The sequence below is a fragment of the Odocoileus virginianus genome, chromosome 24 (assembly GCF_023699985.2).
Source record: "Odocoileus virginianus isolate 20LAN1187 ecotype Illinois chromosome 24, Ovbor_1.2, whole genome shotgun sequence".
Lineage (NCBI taxonomy): Eukaryota > Metazoa > Chordata > Mammalia > Artiodactyla > Cervidae > Odocoileus > Odocoileus virginianus.
In genome coordinates, this window is record NC_069697.1 from 39607035 (window position 1) to 39622479 (window position 15445).

The 15445-nt window shown below is 40.7% G+C and overlaps 1 protein-coding gene across 2 annotated transcripts in view; it reads right to left on the reverse strand.

Moving 5' to 3' along the window:
• KCNMB4 (potassium calcium-activated channel subfamily M regulatory beta subunit 4) overlaps positions 1-15445 on the reverse strand; it is a 75956-nt gene that overhangs the window by 35322 nt on the left and 25189 nt on the right. Inside the window, exon 2 of one of the 2 annotated variants that reach the window (XM_020871494.2) lies at positions 7258-7385. The exons of the other annotated variant lie outside the window; for it this stretch is intronic. Within the exon in view, the coding sequence (XP_020727153.1) occupies positions 7258-7385 (128 nt within the window). The remainder of the gene's footprint in view (positions 1-7257; positions 7386-15445) is intronic. 2 annotated transcript variants of the gene reach the window in all.

A 15445-nucleotide genomic window follows, 5' to 3' on the forward strand; every position in this document is an offset into this window, starting at 1 on the left:
CTCTGGGTGAACTTAAAAATTAGGATATATCTGTTCAGGATCAGAAGTACAACATACTTATTTCATTTCACAGTAGAATTCTTTCCTTTGAGTTATTTTTGTGTGTTCCATCACTTTACTCATTAATCAAATGTCTATTATGTATTCATTCAAGATCTCACTCAGCATCTAATCAGTGAATACCTAGGCTATGCTCTGATTAGTTGCTTCCATCATTGATGTTACAAATTTACAGGGCAAGGAAAGAAAAGCATATACATATACTAAGTACTCATTCTTGTGCAGATATGATCACTACCAGAATAAACAAATAAAAAGTAAAATCCTTAAGAGAGACAATGTTGTCTCATTTTACAGACGACAAAATCAAGGGCAAGAAGTTCCACAATTTACCCTCGGTCACATAGTTATTAAGTGGGAGAGAAGAAATGTAAACCAGACACCTAAGGCCACATGGTTGCTGCATTGAGGAAGTCATAACCTATCCAAGGAGAAAGATACATATTCAGCCAACTCTCTAACAGTGTGATAAAAGCAATCATGACCCTGTAGGAACTCAGAAGAGGGAGTGACTAATTATACCTGAAAAGGTGAGAGAAGTTTACACAGTGGCCTTTGAGGCAAGTCTTAATAGTAACAAAAATAATAATGGCAAACACTTTCATAGGAATTACTCAGGGCTAGGCATGTGCCATCTCACTGATAACCTCACAATAACCTTATTATTTCTCCCTTCTACAAAGGGGATGGGGGCACACATAGGTCAGAGTAATATATCACGTGTTAGAAAGTGGCTAGTTTCAGGCTTCCTACCACTGTAGTGTGCTAATTCCTACAAAAGGGAGAAGGAGAAGGAAGGAGAGAGAGACAGGGCAAAGGCATGAATGTGTGTGAAACGGCATACTCTGAGGTGACTGGACTTGGTGGAATGAATGTGGAAATCTTTAAATCAGGCCATGTCACCACTTCCCATCACTGGCTACTCACTGAGTTTAAGAGAAATGTGTGGCTCAGATGGTTAAGTGTCTGCCTACAATGTGGGAGACCCAGGTTCGATCCCTGGGTGGGGAAGATCCTCTGGAGAAGGAAATGGCAGCCCACTCCAGTAGTATTCTTGCCTGGAAAATCCCATGGGAGGAGCCTGGTAGGCTACAGCCCATGGGGTTGCAAAGAGTTGGACACGACTGAGCAACTTTACTTCGCTTCAAACCCTGCCTATTCTCTCCAGAATCAACACTCACCACTTTCCTTCTCCCTAGCAGCTCCTCTGTCATGGGGGCCTTTTGGGTCCTAAAACTCACCAAACTTTCTTGCCTCAGAATCTCTGCACACAGTGGTGTCTCATTCTGAAATACTGTTCCCCTTGCTTTTTGCCTACCTAACTCTTGACCATCTTCTGGTCTCCATCTAATTATGATTTATGTATACAGGCCTTTGAAATTCCCCACCTTGTTATAATATCTCATAGCAGCACCCCTGGTTTTCCTTCATGGTGTTTACTCCACTTTGTAATTATCCATCTAGTGTGATGATAGGCTATAAGCTCCATGAAGGCATGGATTACATCTGTTTTTCTTTCTCCAGCTTATGGACATGTGGGTAAACAGCAGAAGTTGAACCTGGAATTGGAAGGGCATAGTCTTCATCCAATGAACAATAAGAAGGCAGAAAATTTTAATCAAGGACTGTGACAAAATCAAGTAAGACTTAAATGAAGTACAACAATACTTAGTCTAGGGTAGATGACTGATGAAAGAAAGGCCAAGCTTAAAAGACCAGTTGAGGGGCACTTCAACAATCTAGATGAAAAACAATGAAGGCCTCAACTGAGGGAATGAATTCAAGGCTTCACAGGTGAAGTGGCTGGATTTGTTCAATTGACAATTGTGTGTGTGTGTGTGTGTGTGTGTGTGTGTGGATGTGGGTGTGCACGCATGTGCATGTGTAAGCCTGTTCTGTGCCCTCTGTGAACTATTATTCACTTAGGACAAAAAAATTAGGTATTAAAAAGTAAACCTGTATAGAGAAATACAAAGCTTTCCTTAAGAGGAGAAGTTCAAAAACTAAGGACAGATCACGCTTCCTTGTCCTTAGATCCAAAGGGAATTAAGGAATCAGTACCTATTTTCCAGGGACATGCCCTCATCAAGGGGAAGCTGGTGAAGGCAAAGATGAGGGAGGAAAATTGTATGGAAAGACTAAGTAAGAGATGTTTTTGAGCAACTGAACGGAGATTTCAAAACAAACTTGGTGGGCTTCCCTGTGGCTCAGTGGTAAAGAATCCACCTGCCAATGCAGGAGACACGGGTTCCATTCCTGGTCCGGGAAGATGCCACGTACCTTGGAGCAGCTAAGCCTGTGTGCCACAACTACTGAGCCTGTGTTCTGGAGCCTGGGAGCCACAACTCCTGAAGCCCGAGCTCTCAGAGCCCACGCCCTGCAACAGGAGAAGCCACGGCGATGAGAAGCCTGCACACTGCAGCTGAAGAGCAGTCCTCACTTGCCGCAACTAGAGAAAAGTCCGTGCGGCAACAAAGACCCAGCACAGCCACAAAAAGAAAAAAACTGGCCAGGGGGCATGGAGCCGGGTGGGCTACAGTCCATAGGGTGCAGAGAGTAGGACATTACTGAGAGACTTTGAGTGAGAGAGAGAAGTGGGCATTGCTGGGGTTTTGCTGAGAAAAGATAAGCCAAGGAAAGGCTAACAAGAGACAAAAATACATATAGGGAAAGTAAGTGTGACCTTACCCATACCAAAGAGTGCAAAATAAAAATCTACCCATTGTATGGAGATGCAATGCTTCAAGGTTGAAGGAGACACAGAGCCAAAAGGCTGTATGGGAAGATCATGAATAGAGGCAGCCAGGGCCTGGTTCCACGAGCCCTGGGCATGAAGTTACCACACCACGGTGTGCTTCCTGGGGGGCACAGAAGGACGGGGTGATTGCATGGGGACCATCCTTCCACGGCAGGCCTGGCTACTGATGGCTGCTCTGGCCGCTGCAGATCTATGTCTGAGCGTAACTCACCTAAATAAGCCTTCAACAATGGAAAGCTAAGACTCCAATCATCTTTGTCTTAGATCTTTAAAATAACATCCTTTTCTTGAAAACGGAAACTTCTTGAGAACTTTTCTCCCCAATCCTGCATTTGAGTGAAATCTAAAGGTTACTTTAAATATAAAGTTCATCTTATCAAGAGCATCTGGGAGTCTTTACAGTGAGTCTATTTTTATTTCATATTTAGCAGTAGTAAAAAGTGTACCAAGAGTAGACGGCACCAAGGAGCTGCCATTTTTCACACCTCCAACCAGCACTCTTGTTTCCTCTTGCAAATGTCATGATGAAAGAGCCAAACCTCAAACTTCTGTTTTCTAGAAGTCACTTAAAATCATGTCTGGAGTGCTTCTGAGTTGTGAGAGACCACCCCTACTGCTGTCTATACCCCAACAGTTTGAAAATGGGACAGTGAGATGATGGATGGGGAACGGGAACCTGTTCTGAAGAAGGAATGATGAGCTTAAATGTACCACTACTAAAGTTGATATACTATAATTGATATACTGTGTTGGTCAAAAAGTTCATTCAGGTTTTTCCATTAGATGTTACAGAAAAACCCCAAAAACTTTTTGGCCAACCCAGCATAATGCAGGGTTAGTTCTTTACAGACAATTCTCAGCATGCCAGGGAATGGTCCTGTTTGATTCGGCACCGCGGATATTCAGAGCTCGTGCCCTAGCAGAAGGCAGCCCTATTTGGAGGAGGCAGCCTTTAGAAAACTTGGTACCTGAGCGGGGAGTGAGGTCAAGTTACCAAGATGACCGGGAGCTGGGGAGCGTAGCCCGTGAGAGGGGGTGCCTATCTGCTTTCTCCTGCAAGCTCAAGGTCATGCACATTTGGAAACCAGCTCCTGGTCCAGGGGTTGGGAGCCTACCGTGGTGGGTTCGGTATCAAACTGTCTTGACTGCTAATGCCTATTTCCTGTGGCTGGGCTCCCCGTCTCACTGAAAAACATATCCCCACTTCACCTCTGTATTTCATCCTCCCCTGTCTTCCTCGGGGAATGTTCCCTTTTTTCCTTATTTACTATGTGTAGTCAATATTTCCTTTTTCCTCAGCAGTTTTAGTCCATACCCCGTCTCATTTCTCTGTATCCATCCCTATTTCCCTCTCAATTACTCATCTCCTCCCTCAAATTCTTTTTCCAGTCACGGCAAACTTCTTGAAGAAGTAGTCTGCACTTGGTAAAGCCTTCACAGGCTCATCTCAGCCTAAGACAAAGTGATTTCAAACCCTTTGTTTTAAGGCAGTACCTAAACTGTGTTCACGAAGATCACTTACACGCTCGGAGCTGCCACAATTGACGACTTCTCAGTAGTGCATCTTGATTATTCTTTTCCCCTTAAAACACTCGCCCTTCCAAGTCTTTTCACTTTCCTCTCAACATCTGGCCACTCTCTCTCCATCTCCTCCCCCTCAGAGGATACCATCAACACAGCGGATCCCAAGATTCTGTCAACATTTCTCTCCTCACTCCAGGATGCATTCTTTCCCAGTGTGCGTTCTTTCTCTTTGCTTCAACTGCGGCTTGTGTGCCAACGATTCCCAGATCTGTATAGCACTGACCCTGGCTTCTTGCTCTTGAACTGAAAGTCTGTACTTCTACCTCTTTCTTTTTTTTTTTTTTTTCCATTTATTTTTATTAGTTGGAGGCTAATTACTTTATAATATTGTAGTGGTTTTTGCCATACATTGACATGAATCAGCCATGGATTTACACGTGTTCCCCATCCTGAATCCCCCTCCCACCTCCCTCCCCTTCTACCTCTTTCTTTTGGCTATTTTGAGACTCTCAAATTCAGCATCGTCAGAGCTAGACAATCCTTTTCTCACACTCAGCCAGATGTGACACCTCCCTTTTCCGCATCACTCACATGGCTGCTAAGCTCTGCTGACTGTGATTCTAAATGTCGCTCTGATGTACCCCTCCATGGGCTACTGCCACTACAACTACTCTCAGACTGCTTTATTGGGATAAGAAGATAGCTAACAGAAGGAGCTCGGGGAATCAGATGAGCTGGTTTCGAGCTGCATTCTGTTTTTTTCTCTCAAAGACTTCAGCTGGAGTCTTTAAGACTCAGTTTCCCCACCTGTCAAGTGGGGCCAGTATTTAGAACTCTTATTAAGAGATACAGTGATCTAACCAAACTGTTATTCACAATGATTGGCACAGGCCACCACTCAGAAATGCCATGCTTTTCACTCAGGACTCTCCTTACCTCCCCCCATCTCTGAGCTGGAGCTCCTTGCTTTCAGCCCATCTTTCCTCTCCAAAACACATTCAACTCTCACACCCCTTACTTTCTATATCAGAGATATACTCAAGTCTTTGGTTCAAAAAAAAGAAAACCTTTTCACAAATTTTCATTGCCCAAATGACAAAGAACATTCTCCTTAACTTGGCATTGATGACCCTTTGGAAATCTAACCCTAAGCTACATATCCAGCTTACAAATTTACCACTCCATAACCTATGTACCTAATGTTACTTATATTGCCAAACTTGTTTTTTTTTTTTTCATAGCCACCCCATCTTTAAGGTCTTCCCCCCTTTCATTTCTAACTGATGAAATCATTCTTTGCATGAAATTCTTGCCACCTCTTCTTAATATCTTCTGCTTCTGATAAGTAAACCATCTCTGTCCTTTATTATGCCCTTACATTGCATAAGCTCTGTTTCCCCAAGAAAGTCTAATTCCTTGGAAGCAAAGAACCCTCATTATTATTGTGGCACATTACATTCATTGATTCATTCATTCACCAAACATTTCTTAACTGAGAATCAGCCACTGTGCTAAGTACTAGGGATACAAAGCCAAAGAAGATATGGTCCATACCATTAACCAGTAGGCAATCTGGTTGGGAAGATGGGCATACAAACAATTCCAGTAGAGGGTTATGGGTGAGAGGATAGAGCAGTGGCTCTCAATCCTGACTGTATATTAGAATCCCTAGAATTGATTTTTTAAATGCTAATGCCTAGGTGCAACCACCAAAAATTCTAAGTTAATTCATCTGTGATGCATTTTTTTTTTAAGTTCTTCTGGTATAGTTGTGAGGACTGCAAACCTGAGAAAGAGCTCCAGACAGCACACAGAGGTATATCTTGTAGCTGGCACTTTGGGATGTTCTACAAATTGCCCCTTTTATGTACCTCCTTCCTCTACATGAATTAGGAGACTCTGCCATATCCCTGACTCAGAGGTAGATCCTAACTGCTTATTCTTGCTTTCAAGTTTAAGAAAGACAGTCTTGGCAGCGACGTGGAGAATGTCTTAGAGTGGGGCAAAGGGTGGAAGTAGAAGGGCTGGTTAGAAGACTATTGATTGTTGTGTTAATAGTTAGAATACAATTGTGTTCTAGGATTCATGAGAAATAACATGAATCTGAACTAAAACAGTGGCAGAGGGAAGGCACAGATGAGTTAATACAGGATAAAATCAACAGGATGATAAATATAGGTTATAGAGCACAAAGGAGAAAAGTGAGTTAAGAATTACTCAGTTTCCAGACTCAGTAAGTGAGTAGACTACGGTGCCATTCACTAAGAGAGGGGTCATGGGAGGAAGAGAAAGTCTGACCTAAGTGTGGAACACCCAAATGAAGAGTGACAGCAAAGAGCTGAGGATACTCAACATTTGATGAACAAATTACTATGATTAATCTGGGCAGATACTGAAATATTCTAATTCAAGGAACTGTTGCTATATGCTATAACTTGAGTTCTCTCTAGGTCAAGTAAAGTTTTAATGATGGAAACATTTGAAGATACCTGGTCAGAATAGAAAGGAAAAAGAAAGATAAGGTTTGATATAGACCAAAATGATGATAAATCTGAACACTGTTCAGTTTGTGATCATTAATCACAAATGATTCGGGAGAACATTCCTAATATACAGTCCTCCTACCTAAAGGCACTTTCTTAGTGTATCCAGAGGGTAAACTCTATAATGCATGATACAGTTCTCACCTTTTTTGGCTAGCATATACATGCTATACACCTTTTTTGCCTAGCTATACATGCCCCCCCACCCTATAGAGTAAGAAACGGCTACCCTACCTACATGCTAGGAAGAGTCGAGACTATCTATCTCCATGTTGTATATTTTGTCAAGTGAGCACAATCTATGATTTACTAATATAATTAGCTACCGAGGCTACAAACAACTTTCATATGCACATGTAAATATTTGCTTACCTTTGAAATTGATTAAAATAGCAAGTAAATGGCTGGGAACCAATCTCATCTTTCCAGTACTGTTGCCAATTCATGACACTTTCCAAGTTCTTCTGATTTTCTCTCTTACAGGGAGGAATATAGGAGCACTAACAAAAGAGAACACAGAAAGTAAACCTATTATTCTATAGAATACTGAAATATAGGCCGTTTCTAAAAGATAGATGGCATTATGCTTATGGTAAATCTAATTCTGACCTACTTAATTTTCAATTTAACCAAACTGGAATTGCTAAACTATATTTCAAACTTTGAATTTGGTGCAATTACAGGAAGTATTCCAATAATAAAGATACAGCCAAAAATAACTTTCAGTCATTAAACTATAAAGATACTTTATAAACAATTAGTTACAACCTACTAGTGGGTTGAAAGCATAATATGGGCCTGCTGATCAACAAAGGGAGGTAACACAAAAGTTGATTTTTATCCCCAGTCTCCAGCAGACTTTGATGTTTTCCTCTTCTACTTTTAACTAACAAAGCAAGCACACAGCTCTCCTCTGATACTGATCTCAGCCGCTGAAACTTGTTTTCTTTTCTTACATGTTCTTGAACAGCAAAATCAAAGGGAAAGTTCATCTCAGTTACATAATCAATGCATTTTGCTAACTTTTGCCCCTTTCTAGCCATGCCTCTGACAAAGTAGTCCTCTGTGAAGGGACTTCATTACTTGAAGTGATCTACTCAGCAGAGTTAGAACACTGCTCTTAACCCGAGATGTTACAATTAACCCTTAGCATGCTAATCCATTTTTTCCATTTCAGTCTTTTATGATGATGATCACGATGAAGATGATGCCAGTTTACAGTTATTGAGTGTTTACTATGCCAGTGAAGTGGAAGTCCCTCAGTCATGTCCAACTCTATATAGTCCATGGAATTCTCCAGGCCAGAATACTGGAGTAGGTGGCCTTTCCTTTCTCCAGGGCATCTTCCCAACCCAGGGATCAAACCCAGGTCTCCCACATTGCAGGCGGATTCCTCATCAGCTGAGCCACCAGGGAAGCCCTTACTATTCCAGACGTGGTAATAAATGTTTAATAGCCTTCCCTCCGATCCTTCTTACAACAATCCAATAATGACCCCCACCTTACAGATGACGAAACTGAGATTTCCGTCAGTGCTACAACTGGAACTAGAGTCTGCTGACTCATCACATTCCACTCTCAGATGTTGTATCAAGGTGTTCAGTATTAAGGAACAGAAAAAAAATCCACTAGCTCTATAGTATAATTTGAGTCACATGATTTTAGAGCATCTACTTTCTCAATGTCTTCTAGCCATTTTTGGGTAAACTACAAGCATTTTAGCACGATGTACAAAGTTCTCCATGATCTGGTCCCTGCCCGGTCCTCATTCTCGCTCAAGCCTGGGATGCAGACATACAGAAGCTCTTGTTCCCAAATCTGCCATGTGGAATCACACAGTATCATACTTTTCTGTTTTATGTCAGCCTCTCCAATTTTTTGGCAAGCTGGGACAAGGGCTATTTTATTTTCTCTTCTGTATCTTTAAACCTAGGACTATACCTGGTTAACATGAAAGTTTCAATAATGCTGGTAAAATTAAATAATAATAACACATGTGGATACATCTTTATTCAAGAAGAGGAAGTTTTTTTTTTACAGAAGTTAAACATTTTAAAGTATATATAAACACATTTTAAATTTTATTTCATTTAAATTTTAAATATTTTTATTTAAAAACTTTAAAACTTAATTTTAAAAATTAAAATTTAAATTAATTTAAAAATATTTTTATTTTAAATTTCTTAGATTAAAATTTAAAGTTTTATTTATTTGAATTTAAAATATTTTTCTGTTATATATAACAAATTCACATTATACAAATATTGTCTCAAAGCATATTTACCCTCTGCATATATAGTTTCACTTCTACTAATAACAATAATATATAGCTAAAAAATTCTGTGAAATTATGAATCCTGAGTTCTTCAAAGCAGCAGTCGGGCTTAGAAGCAATGGAGACCATTAGATTGGGTTCCAGTCTTATTAGTTGTTACATGTTTGGGCTTGAGGTAAATTACTTTTTTTCTGAATTTCATTTTTTCTAATCTGCTAAGTCTCCAAAATAAATTCTAGCTCTATCTCTCTATGATTCTCTTCTTGGAGATACAGCAAGAAAGGACCCAGCAGAAGGCAGGACTGCACACACTGTTGAGTGTTTTCTCCAGAAGAGATCCTGCCCCCTGGGGAGATGGCCAGGAAGCCCGATGAAACCACCATTCCAGCCAGCAAGGAGGACAAGTGTGGTTGGTTAGTCTTTACTTGGAGACATGTATTTTGCATTAGGAAAATGTTTATAAAGGGCTTCTGATTTTCCTGTTGCTTATTTCCTATAATGTGACAGATGTTTCCTTTCCTTCTATTAAAAACTCTTTTTCTGTATCATGGTCAACTAGTTTATAAAGTGAGAGTAGTTGTGTCAAATGACTGTGCTCTTTGTAGGGGGCAAAAATTTCTAGATCTGGAGGTAGAAGCCATGAGGTATGAAACTTGAAAAACTCATCAGAGCTCTTTTTGCAATAGGCACACTCAATACAGGGCTTCCCTAGTGGCTGGCAATAAAGTATCCATCTGCCAATGCAGGAGACACAGTTTCGATCCCTGGGTGGGAAAGATCCCCTGGAGAAGGAAATGGCAACCCACTCCAGTAACCTTACCTGGGAAATCCCATGGACAGAGGAACCTGGTGGGCTACAGTCCATGGGGTTGCAAGAGTCGGACATGATTTAGCAACAAAACAACTGATCCTCAAAACAAGAAGTATGCTAAACATTTTTGGGGAATAACAACCAATAACCAAAAGTAATTAAAGGAGATTTTTAAAGTCTGTAATTATCTCAGTTTGAAAACCTTACTATTCAGTTTTGGGAGGAGAGGGAAATAAATGGATTTAAAAGAAATGTCTCTATTGAATGACAGCTCTATAGTCTGATCAGGAGAATTACAGCTACACATTTCTGAAAAAGTCAGACTAAAACTTTCACTGAGGGCATAAAGTTTTATATTAGGTATGTTGTGATTTTATGTGGGATAAAAGAAATGTTTATTGCCTCTAGGAGACTTTGAGCTAGTATAGATGGATTTTTGGAGGCAAAGTACTTTCTCACATTGGGGAAAATAACCTGTGATCAAAATTTAAGTATTTTTTCCATGGACTGCATTCTTTCCAAAGAGTATCATAGATTAAATAATGAGTTTACAATATGCCAGCAACTTCTAAAGTGCACATCTCCTTGAAAGGAAATTTGGGAAAACTGTTAAAAGGCTAAACATTAAGGCTCTTAAAAATCATTATTATCTATTTTTTTATACCTTGATTGTCCATTTAATTGGTCTTTAAAATTTCTATGAAGCCTAACTCAGATTTGCTCTAGATTCTTCCTCAATTTAGTGGATCAGTGTAGATTGTTAGAATTTTAAAATAAGGTATAAGTGAAAATTCAAAGCAGTGTTCCAGAAAAAAGAATTCAAAAATCAGTCATAGAGATTTTCTTTTCTGGGTTGTTCAAGGTTTTCCTGGCACCAAATAGCTCCCTCATAAATCTCTCTCCTTTGGAGGAGGGACACAAATAACAATGTGTGTCTTATCACCATCATCATCACTATCATCGGCATGGTTAACATTTATTGACTATATGTCAAACATCTCATTAATCCAAATCTCATTTAATTCAAATAAGCAAATATTATAATCACCCTCATTTTACAGATGAGGAAACTAAGGGACAGAGGAGTTTCAGAGAACTTTCCTTAGGGCTTCCCTGGTACAATACAGTTCAGTCCCTCAGTCATGCCCGACTCTTTGCGACCCCATGAACCGCAGCATGCCAAGCCTCCCTGTCCATCACTAACTCCCGGAGATTACTCAAACCCAGGTCCATTGAGTCAGTGATGCCATCCAACCATCTCATCCTCTGTCGTCCCCCTTCTCCTCGTGCCCCCAATCCCTCCCAGCTTCCCTGGTAGCTCAGTGGTAAAGAACCCGCCTGTCAGTGTAGGAGACACGTGTTCGATCCCTGGTCCTACGTGCCATGGAGCAGCTAAACCCGAGTGCCACAACTACAGAGGCTGTGCCCTAGAGCCCAGGAGCAGCAACTACTGAGCCCATGCGCCTAGAGCCACCGAAATGAGACACCTGCTCACTGCAACTATGGAGTGACACCCACTTGTCACAACTAGCGAAAAGCCTGAGCAGCAACCAAGACCCGGCACAGCCAAAAAAAATTAAAAATGAAAAAAAAAGATAATATTTTCTTAAATTACAATGGCGAATGGAACAGCTGGGATTCAAATCACAGAGAATTCTTTTTTTTCCTGAGCTTCTTGAGTCATTTTATTTTATTATTTTCAGGTTTTTTTTTTTTGGTCTGCTTGTGGGGTCTCAGTTCTCTGACCAAGGATTGAACCGGGACCCTTGGCAGTGAGAGTGCAGAATCTTAACCACTGGACTGCTGAGGAAGTCCCTGCAGAGAATTCTTTTTTTTTTTTCCATTTATTTTTATTAGTTGGAGGCTAATTACTTTACAACATTGCAGTGGTTTTTGTCATACATTGAAATGAATCAGCCATGGATTTACATGTATTCCCCATCCCGGTCCCCCTTCCCACCTCCCTCTCCACCCGATCCCTCTGGGTCTTCCCAGTGCACCAGGCCTGAGCACTTGTCTCATGCATCCAACCTGGGCTGGTGATTTGTTTCACCCTAGATAATATACATGTTTCGATGCTGTTCTCTTGAAACATCCCACCCTCGCCTTCTCCCAGAGTCCACAAGTCTGTTCTATATTTTTCTGTTTTGCATATAGGGTTATCATTACCATCTTTCTAAATTCCATATATATGTGTTAGTATACTGTAATGGTCTTTATCTTTCTGGCTTACTTCGCTCTGTATAATGGGTTCCAGTTTCACCCATCTCATTAGAACTGATTCAAATGAATTCTTTTTAATGGCTGAGTAATATTCCATGGTATATATATACCACAGCTTCCTCATCCATTCGTCTGCTGATGGGCATCTAGGTTGCTTCCATGTCCTGGCTATTATAAACAGTGCTGAAATGAACACTGGGGTGCACGTGTCTCTTTCAGATCTGGTTTCCTCGGTGTGTATGCCCAGAAGTGGGATTGCTGGGTCATATGGCAGTTCTATTTCCAGCTTTTAAAGAAATCTCCACACTGTTTTCCATAGTGGCTGTACTAATTTGCATTCCCATCAACAGTGTAAGAGGGTTCCCTTTTCTCCACACCCTCTCCAGCATTTATTGCTTGTAGACTTTTGGGATAGCAGCCATCCTGACTGGTGTGTAATGGTACCTCATTGTGGTTTTGATTTGCATTTCTCTGATAATGAGTGATGTTGAGCATCTTTTCATGTGTTTTTTTGCCATCTGTATGTCTTCCTTGGAGAAATGTCTGTTTAGTTCTTTGGCCCATTTTTTGATTGGGTCATTTATTGTTCTGGAGTTGAGCTGGAGGAGTTGCTTGTATATTTTTGAGATTAGTCCTTTGCCTGTTGCTTCGTTTGCTATTATTTTCTCCCAATCTGAGGGCTGTCTTTTCACCTTGCTTATAGTTTCCTTTGTTGTGCAAAAGCTTTTAAGTTTCATTAGGTCCCATTTGTTTATTTTTGCTTTTGTTTCTAAAATTCTGGGATGTGGATCATAGGTGATCCTGTTGTGATTTATGTTGGAGAGTGTTATGCCTATGTTCTCCTCTAGGAGTTTTATAGTTTCTGGTCTTACATTTAGATCTTTAATCCATTTTGAGTTTATTTTTGTGTATGGTGTTAGAAAGTGTTCTAGTTTCATTCTTTTACAGGTGGTTGACCAGTTTTCCCAGCACCACTTGTTAAAGAGGTTGTCTTTTTTCCATTGTATATCCTTGCCTCCTTTGTCGAAGATAAGGTGACCATAGGTTCGTGGATTTATCTCTGGGCTTTCTATTCTGTTCCACTGATCTATATTTCTGTCTTTGTGCCAGTACCATACTGTCTTGATGACTGTGGCTTTGTAGTATAGTCTGAAGTCAGGCAGGTTGATTCCTCCAGTTCCGTTCTTCTTTCTCAAGGTTACTTTGGCTATTCGAGGTTTTTTGTATTTCCATACAAATTGTGAAATTATTTGTTCTAGTTCTGTGAAAAATACCGTTGGTAGTTTGATAGGGATCCTGCAGAGAATTCTTAAGCACTGCACCACAGTGCAAAGGCAATGGCACCCCACCCCAGTACTCTTGCCTGGAAAATCCCATGGACGGAGGAGCCTGGTGGGCTGCAGTCCATGGGGTCGCTAAGAGTCGGACAGGACTGAGCGACTTCACCTTCACGTTTCACTTTCACGCACTGGAGAAGGAAATGGCAACCCACTCCAGTGTTCTTGCCTGGAGAATCCCAGGGACGGTGGAGCCTGGTGGGCTGCCGTCTATGGGGCCACACAGAGTCGGACACGACTGAAGCGACTCAGCAGCAGCAGCAGCACCACAGTACCTCGCTTTAGGGCCTCCCACTTTTCCCTTTTTGGAGCCCCCTGATGTGGCGGTCAGGGAGATGGCCTGACATCCACCCTCCTCTCTTGGAGAACTAGTATAATGTTTTCTCGGGAACGGACTTTGTGCAGTCCTCCTGTGGGTTGGCGGGCTGAGGCTGTCGGTTGCAGCCCTTTGGTTTCCCGGTACATTCTCAGAGAAATGTATTGTAAGTCTTTGCTTGTTCCCTCCTGTCTCAATTTGGCTTCGGGGTTGGTTTTTGGTGCCACAGATGTAATTTCACTTAGGTGAATTTATAGACACAATGTCTTTGGTCATGGAGGACAACAAGCATTTCCTTGGAGAAATTTCCTCGTGCCGTTCTGACCTTTTCTTGTTTTTCATTTGCAAAGGCTGCATTTCCCAACTTCTAATACCATTATCACCCGAATAACCTTCACTAAAGGCTGTGTCATTTGCTGCCTAAAATTGCATGAAATCACTCTCTTTAAAAAGTCAGGAGAAAAAGAGGCACATGATAAAATATATTTGTTTAATGCCTATCTTTTAGAAAGGAAATTTGACTTCTGCATTCATGAAGGAAACTGATGGAACTGAATGGACTGTTCTGAGTGTATTAATGTAAAAACGTTCAGAGTTTATAAAGGGAAGAAACTATCATCATTTGACGTGAAATATCTGATTATGTATGTATTATCACTTATTTTACATTATCTTATTTTAGGGCTGATCAAGATTCATAACAGCATTCTTTTTCAGCCTACCACAATGAATTTGTATTTTAATAGAACACTTCTTGAGTGGGTTCTTTGTGATGTGTCTTGAGGATTGCGTTTCAATCATGTGGGCAGAGTAGGCAAAATTCACTTTCTCCCTTTACTGAGTCACTTTAAAAAAAACCACTGCACAAAACACTCCATCTATTTAACTAAACACTGGGAGCTGGGTTCTATGTTAGGCATTACCTAAGAAAGAGAAATGAAGACATTTTTTTGGTTCCAGTTTCTTTCTTGACTTGACTTGGTTAGGGAGGTGATTATTGAAAGACATAATACTGGCATGGGTTTCGTAGATTAAATAATTTCCAAAGTAAATTTGGTTAGAAAATGAATTCTTAAAACATTATCTACTGGAACATAGATTTAATTATATTTTATACCATACTTTCCTATTTTCTGAAATCCTGTAAGACCTGTGTCAGTTCTGGTGTATAATTTTAATGACATTTCTGACAAAATAAACATACAGTCAGAAAAGCACTTAAAGTGGGGGAATTCCTTGTGGTCTAGTGGTTAGAATTCAGTGCTTTCACTGCCACGGCCCAGGTTCAGCTCCTGGTCAGGGAGCTGAGATCCTGTGCAGCCAGAAAGAAAAAAAGAAAGTTCTGTAGAATAAAAAGTTTAACAGAGTCATTTATAAACCCTACAATATTTCATGTGCCTCATGACTTTGTTAACTGTTTGCAAACGTGTTGCACTGCATGCAAACACATATTCCTTATGAATGTAGGTTAACTGAAGAAACACATACGGAATTATATGTCAGCTAAGCTAAATTCTAGGGCAAGTGGTTCCAGTATGCACACCCACATCTGAAAGCTAAATGGAAATAATCTTATGGAAGAATCTGAAGGCCAAATA